Below are 8,160 nucleotides of genomic sequence, written 5' to 3'. Positions count from 1 at the left end.
AGCTAGGATTTCATTTCATCTTTTGTATCTAATAGGGCTCTTCGCCCTTGCTTGTGATCATTTTATTATCAATCAATGAAATATTATTACTCACTGCAGTGTCCCACTTTGAAGTAATCTTCGTAAATATGACCCCAATCCAACAATGAGCACAGAAGGCCACAACTGTTTGTTCTTAGTCTCTTGCTGATTATTTATCTTTATATCTTAACTTTCGGTATTGGTGTAGTGCCAGAGTCCATTTTATTTACAAGGATACTACAAGAAACATAAGTTTCCCAACATAATGGTTGCTTATGAAGGATTTACAAGAGGGTGAAACAAAACAAAAGGCAACCTGGACAAAGTAGATGTACCCTTATCATGAATCCATATCCAACAAATTAGTGATTAAGTTGGTTCCTACCAAAAGAAAAGCATACAAATCTTCATTACTCCTAATATTTAAACCAGAAGAAAACAGTCAAGACTACCAGAATCACATTCACTTCTGTAAAGAGTTTGAAACTTTGATCATAACAACAAAAAAGGTCTATTTAAAGCAAAGGCCTTGGAGAAACTGCTGGTTTAGGATATCAATTTTATATTTGGACATTTTTAACTTTTGAGATATCATCACATGGTAGTAGTGTAAAAGTCATGATTGCTGTTTACCCTTTGGAAAAATTAACTATATATTTGGCTTTTCTTTGGAAAATTAAGTCAATCTAAAGATGAGACAGGCATGTCACGTTCTCTGTAATTGTGGAATTGAGGACAGGGGCATTGGCAAGAAGAACGGGTAGGATAGACACGAACTACCTGCACATAATTGATCTTGACCCATGCACGCATGGTTGGATTTAAGCCATCAGATCCCAGTTGGTCAGACCGAGCCAATAGTCCACTAAATAGATGTATACATATATCAAGTCATATAAATATATATTTTTGTGAAGTCCCCATCCATAGGTAACCAATCTAATCCCTCAAAGTTCAAACACATCTTGGGTTCCACTGGTCTCTCGTACATGATCTATGTCATATCCTCCCCCTACAATTATTCTAAGAAAGATATTTGCAAACAACCCTACGGAAGTCTGTTCTTCTCACTTCTGAGATGAGGGTCAACATTAATAGATTTTACAATATCAAATGATATGCAAGCTATGTACGAACAATGAACAGCCAGATCTAGAACACAATTCATAGTTCTGCAGACCACACCCCTTTTTGGTCTTGTTGGCACTACTCCAGCAATTGCAAATAACCAGAGAATAACACCCGTCACTGAGCAGAATGTAAAGATATTAAAGGAATCAGCATCAACACTGAATAAGTGAAAAAGGGTCCCCACATATGCTCAGATAGAACTACGTGGTTATAAACAGAAAGTATTAAACATCCAAATGCATGAGCACTCGATTGTTGATACCAATAAATATACTATAATTTCCAGTATGAATCGACAAAAAAAGCAATGCCTGGAATCCTTGAATGAACGTAGCTTTCAAAATACACATGAACCCAGAGGAACCATTCCTCCAAGTGAAAAAAACACCACTTACATATCTTGCTTCTGAAATGGATCACTGAAACCGAGAAAATGGATCTCGTGAATAAGACCGAGAGCCATGTCTAGACTCTAAATCATTTAGAGAGACCTTCAATCAACCTTGCAGCAACTGTTTCAAATTTCTTTTCGTTATTGCTTCAGTTGAAGAATACCATACTCCATATGGTACATAAAGAAAATACTCGTGTACATAGAATCTAAAGAGACAAATTAACTCCAATGATTTCTGTTGTCAAATATAATTTTAAGAGAAGTTGCCAACAATGGGTAGAGATTCAATCAGCTAGCACGATCAATCCACTCTCATGTCAACATTAGCCACTTGTCTATGCGTCATGGAACCGGAGTATGTGAGATTACTAGCAGATGAGCTGCCTTGAGAGGAAAAATCAGATTCTTGATCCTGCAGAGGCACATGCTGAACACTACCATTTGCATTGTTACTTGATGCTCCAACCTTCTGCCCCTCATCAGCAAGCCTCTTTAGAATGCCCATGACAGTGGGAAGAAACTTGGTTGATAATTGAAGGATGCCAGAGAGCTGTGGCATATTCAATGATGAAACATCATAAACATTACTGTAATTAAATGTAACTAGAGTAAAACAAAATATGACTCTAATATCACTATTTCTTTTCATCTCCTTTAAACATGTAACTTGATGGTATGGCAAATATACTCATTGTTAAAGGTAAGCAACAACTTACAGCGCCATGCTGAAATATACTTGCAATATCCAGCTGTACCCATAGGGCTTTTACCAACAGAAAAAGCACAAACAGCACACCAAGATATAATGGATTCCTGTTGATATTAAGAAACAAGGATAACATCAACCTATTATAAACCAGAAAGGAATTTACAAGGATAACAGAATTAGTATTCTCAGATTCTGAACATTTCTTTAAAAAGCAACACCCAAACCATTACCTCAGGAGCAACATGAACTCGTTGAATCCAAGAATTAACAATGCAACTATCGCCCATGGTGGTGGCAAAAATGTAGAACTTCGCCTACTGGCTTCCTGAGTAATATCAATAAAGTAAATTTGCTTGTAAGGTTGTTATCAATTATCTAATTACATGGTAACAGAATGAGCACTGGAAATGTTTTAGGGCCATTTTAAATCGGCTGATATGACCGATCATTGCATAAAGCCATAAACTAAAATAAGATAGTTCTGCAATATAACTAATAATGATTACAAATATTTCCCTGAAGTACATCCAGAGGAAACTTAACAGAAATCCCAAACAAAATTGTGAGAAATGAGAGAATATATATTCAAACTTCAAAGCATATCTTAATCAAACAGTCTATGCAACATGGCCCTTAGTCTAATTAGCTAGTGCTGAAAACATTTTAGTCCACTTGGCTGTTCATTCAGTTTCAAAGCATTTTAAAGTCTTCCCCTTGGTACCAGAAAGAATCAATATTACCAAGCAACTATATTTCTAAAGAAATCAATGATCTTATTTATATCTATAAAGAAATCAATAATCATATATTGGCCCCTGGAAACCTGCTAGCAGACAAAACTATCAATAAATATAAGGTAGATGCTCCAGTCGAAATCACACCCAACCATTTTTTACGAAGTACAGTGAATGACTACTCATTACACATGCATGATGTCCTGAGAAAAGCTCTCCACATAAAACTGATATAGCAGCCGCTTAAATTTGATACTGAAGCTGATGGGAGAGAAGAACCTTTCAACTGAGTGAGATGATTTTAAAAAGGGAGAGCACTTCCAAATTTCCCATGCCTTGTTTTTAAGAAGGACAACAGCAAAAACCAAAGGGGAGAATTTTTGCTTTCATCAGGAATCGGAATAGCAACAGAGAGCAAAGCAAATCCAGCAAATCTAAGGAACCAAGGCAACAAGGAAGATGAGAAACCATGGGAAGAAGACACCTCTTCAAACCATGTGGCAGAGAAGGGGACAACAGGGCAGAGAGACCAATTCCATCACAAGTTCATTCATGATGGTACCACATCAGATCGCAAACATTACAGATGAACACCCCGATTAGAATTCTGAGTGGCCACAGCAGGACAGTCAAATCATACCTAAGGATTATAGCAAGGAAAGATTGAGGGAAACAACATATCAGCTTCAGGACTGTACTATACCTCCAGGTGGTATGGGGCTATCCATCATGGACAGATACAGTAGGCCATTGCAACAGTTATCAATATTGGCAGAAAGCATTTCAGAGTCCACCAACTATGGTAGACGGAAATAAAGGTACACTCACATTTGATACAGATGAAGCCCGTTTGTTCTTTGGTTGAAGGGTGGGGGCATAAAATTGTTTAAGACTTCATGACCTCAGAGAACAGTATTATCATAGGTGGAAATGCACTGAGTTGCTTATGAAGCTCGCACCCCAGCCAATAAGTCCAAAAGATGAAGAGCTCGTTCTTTGGTTGAAGGGTGGGGGCATAAAATTGTTTAAGACTTCATGACCTCAGAGAACAGTATTATCATAGGTGGAAACGCACTGAGTTGCTTATGAAGCTCGCACCCCATCCAATAAGTCCAAAAGATGAAGAGCTCAGAAGGAGATCGGCCAAGGAAAGAAATATGTTTAGTGAAGAGGGACTTGAGAGGGCCTTCCATCTCCTCTCCCACAGATCAAAGTTCAGGTTTTAAAGCAGCAATAAATTTCAAGTGAAGGAGCTGGAAGTATGGTGAAGACAGGAGAAAAAGATCTCCATTTTAGATCAAGTCTTCCAACAGCAGCTATAACAAACTCTGGGACCTAGTTCTCTAATTGATGTCCAACCACAAATTACTCATGCAACACGGCAGTGGCTGATAGTCCGTGAGGTGTGTGTGTGGGGGCGGGGGGGAGGGTGGGGTACACAATGTGAAGAGACCAAAAAACTATCCTTCAGCACCATTTGAAACAATATCTGGAGACTCGCAGATCGTGACTCAATATATGCTGGCAATAGTTTCATTCAATCAACCAACTGGCAGCAGGTAACATTTAATGCCTCCAGCACTGATGGAGAAAAAGACCCAAGGGCCCCACATCTCATGATAATTTTGTCCCATCTAAGGATATTATCTTTTTAAACTCTTATTATCAGTGAAGTTCCGGGGCTTGCACCTGGTAACCAGGACTTCCTGGGAGGTCACCCATCCCAGATCGCCTCTGGCTCAAGCGCGCTTAACTGTGGAGTTTTCCCCACAATCAAGCCCACTTAGCTTGCTACCCCATTTGCAAAAGCAAGTATTGTGCCTCATGAACCATTCAAGAAGAGATCCCTTCACTCTTTTTGAATTTAAGTATTAGGGGGTTTACGCAGTGCATTATATTAGATATCATTTTTGGGATTCAACTGCGTTAAGTAAGTCATTCACGTATGACCATTTCCACGAGAGGTAGTCATAACTGACTAATTTCTCATGATCTTTTGAATAGTTCACTTAGCACTCATTGCATCGGGTGATGCTCACAGGGGTGAAGAAATGGGATTGAAACTAGTGAAATGAATCATATAGCGTCAATCATCACTTACGAGGCTTGCACCCGGTAATTAGGTCTTCCCGGGAGGTCACCCCTCCCAGATCGCCTCTAGCTCAAGCGTGCTTAACTGTGGAGTTTTCCCCACAATCAAGCCCACTTAGCTTGCTACCCCAAAATACTTTTTCTTAAAATGGAGACATGGAAGCGTCTTCGAAGTTATTGCTTCCATGTCCAGTGGAATGAAGTTACAAAAGCTCACTGGACATCCATCTGAGATCCATGTATTTCCTCCTATATATTAATATAAGACATTTTTTTTACCAAAAAGAAAGTGGCTGCTAGAAAGCAATTAAATTCATTAGATAGCAGAATACAATTTGGCCAGCACAAAGGAATGATATAAGCAATTGTAAGATCCCAGATGGGGTGAACGGAGGTCAGATAGGACATGAGGAAGTTGGTGATGAGGGGGCAAATGCAAGTCACATTAAGGGATGTGACCAATGTGAAAAGGCACTTCTCAATATAGCCAGGTTTTTATGTATTATATATTAATAATACTATGTTGCAAGAAGCATCCCTACCCCCACATGTCTAGTCTAGATATGCCAAAAACATTTTGAAACACCTCAAAAAGATTTGGCAAATTTTGTGATTTGGAAATATGGCCTGGAATTTGAACCCAAGCTTACAAAATATTTCAGCCTGGATAACACATGTTTCAACTTTCAACTTTCAGCCCAACCAAGGTGTTTCAAGCCAAAGAAAGTGCTTAACATGTGCATGGGACCTATAGCAAGCCCGCAAATGTAACAGTCAGTTTTCTTTTAAAACCAGAACAAGAATTTCTGGAATATTGGTAACTTTGAAAGATTGGCTGCCACTATTACACCAGATACAACTATTCATAAATGCCACAAACTGGCCAGTTACAACATGTCTCTGGAGACTTGAAACCACTCTGGGAACTAATTGCTCACCAAGCCACTCAAGCTAAGATCCTTTTGACGAGAAAATGACAATTTTTGAATTTAATATTAAATCTCATTTGACTATCTCTAACAGTTATATTTGGAACAGCATGCATATCAGCTGTTTTAACCCTATGTCACAAGGTTCCTCAAACTTTAACCTTGACGTTAGAATTTTGGCGAACCTTAAAAAAAATTGAGGTTCGGCGAACGTCATCGAACCTCATAGCCATTGACCAAGTCCATAGATCAAAACTCATAACTTCATGTCACAACTCAAGCTTGTAATTTATCCTTGCAGTTTCCATGTCCATGATAGCATTTTTTATGTTTACTGATGTTGATTTCTTAGTATTTTATCCTATAATTCATTATATATATATATAGACGAACCTCATGGCGAACCTCATCAAAACATTCGAACTCAAACCGAACCTAATCATTTCCGAACCCGAACCATGTGACATTGTTTTAACCTATGGATGGATCGGGTTTCATCATCTTTGTCCTAAGGATGAACCACATTAGATGGTTCGAAACGTCGACCAAATAATGAATTATGTGATTAATCCGAAAGACAGTCTCAGGACAATATAGATCACAGAAGTCTGAAATCAGAAAATTCAAGTATACAATCATTCTAAGTTTCCTGATCATTTTCTTCAAATTGAAAGGTTCTCCACTATTTGAAAATCCCAGTCTTCCTTCAAAAATAAAGTATTGAGGTCGTTTATACTCCAGCAAGGTTTGGCTGTCCAGACTAGGCTTCAAGAAGTCGGTGTTATAAATGTTGTGTGCAAGCTTTATGGTAGAGATGAAACAGTTCTGCATACCTGCTGGAGATACTCGTCTACCAAGGTTTTTTGGGCGTTGGTTTTAGGCTAAAAAAACTATTTTCTCACTAGTCCACTGTTTTGAAAAGGCCCTCTCCCTGGAGGAACTTAGATTGTTAGAGATGACTACAAATTTTTATGGCACACAATTTGGTTGTTTGCAATTAGGTTTTGTGGAATCCAGGTTTAAGGCTACTTTTCAACCATTCCCTCTTAACGTAGGGGAATTGCTGCTTTTCCAAAAACTAGATTTGCTCGTAAGAATCAAATTCGTTTTTTTCCATAAAAATGTTGAATCCCTACCACTTTTGGTTGTGGTTTTTATGGAAATCTACGTGTAAGGCTACTCTTCATTATGAACAACCCCCACTTAGCTTAAGGGGATTTTGGCTTTTTAAGCAGAGGTCTATTTTGCTCGTAAAAGCCAAAATCAGTTTTTCCATAAAGATGTTGAATCAATGTTGCGAACATCGGCATCGGGATAAAATCGGCAAGGGTCCAGAAAACCAAACAATCCGGAAAATCGGGAAAATATCAGTAAAAAATCGGCAAACATCGGCAAAAGTAAGATACCATTAAAATAACTTTAAAAATCGTCAAACATCGGCTAGGCCAAAAAAACGTGATATCGAGATAAAATCGGGATGTTATCGAGATGTTCGCAACACTGCGTTGAATCCCTACCAATTGAGCAAATGCTCAAATATTAGAATTTCTCTATAATCTTATTGTTAGATTGGTGTAACTCTTTTTTCCATGGTGCCAACATGAGTAAGGAGAATTGGTGAAAGTCATGAGTTCTCTTGGAGGAGACCCGTGTTCAAACCCAATGGAGGACATGTTTAGGTCAGAGGGTTGAGAAAATGTGTTAAAATTGGCAACTAGGGCCAACTTCCACTTTAGGACAATTCATATGATGGAGATGATTATTGCATTGGATTCCTCATTCGGAGAGTACAATTTTGATATAAAGATCATCTCATTCTGACATGCAGGAATGGAATTATGAATTTATTCTTCTTATGGATATTTGTCAAGGTCAGCCTCACTCAAATGTAGGCTCATGAAGCCCAATAGATGGGTCTCCTCACCCTCAATGAATTGTATAAATAGAAGTGACCCTTCCCTCATTTGGACATTCACTCATCACACATCACATCATCTCTCTCTTCTCTTATTTGGTTCGTACAGCTATTGGAGGCAGCTTCTCTTCTTCCCACATGTGGCAGGAGGCCAAGTGTTTCTGGGGCAAAACAGGTCGAAGTTTCAGGGCGTTGACCAAGGGGGGTTTGACCACATTGACCTCGATTTTTGTGCC

General features: G+C 38.6%; 1 protein-coding gene across 1 annotated transcript in view; it reads right to left on the bottom strand.

The window, feature by feature from the left end:
- Positions 1-1,440: 1,440 nt before the first annotated feature.
- Positions 1,441-8,160, bottom strand: part of LOC149186212 (protein ROOT HAIR DEFECTIVE 3-like) — a 53,006-nt gene continuing 46,286 nt past the window's right edge. Inside the window, exons 21-23 of the mRNA XM_089410927.1 lie at positions 2,486-2,580; positions 2,263-2,359; positions 1,441-2,096 (exon numbers count right to left, since the gene is read on the bottom strand). Of these exons, the coding sequence (XP_089267053.1) occupies positions 1,848-2,096; positions 2,263-2,359; positions 2,486-2,580 (441 nt within the window). The 3' untranslated portion in view covers positions 1,441-1,847. The remainder of the gene's footprint in view (positions 2,097-2,262; positions 2,360-2,485; positions 2,581-8,160) is intronic.

The sequence above is a fragment of the Pinus tabuliformis genome, chromosome 3_1, assembly GCF_031772625.1.
Source record: "Pinus tabuliformis cultivar Carrire ecotype Pingquan chromosome 3_1, CPIR1, whole genome shotgun sequence".
Taxonomy (NCBI): Eukaryota; Viridiplantae; Streptophyta; class Pinopsida; order Pinales; family Pinaceae; genus Pinus; species Pinus tabuliformis.
Note: the sequence above shows the minus strand (reverse complement) of the source record. Positions and strands in the feature narration are given on the sequence as shown.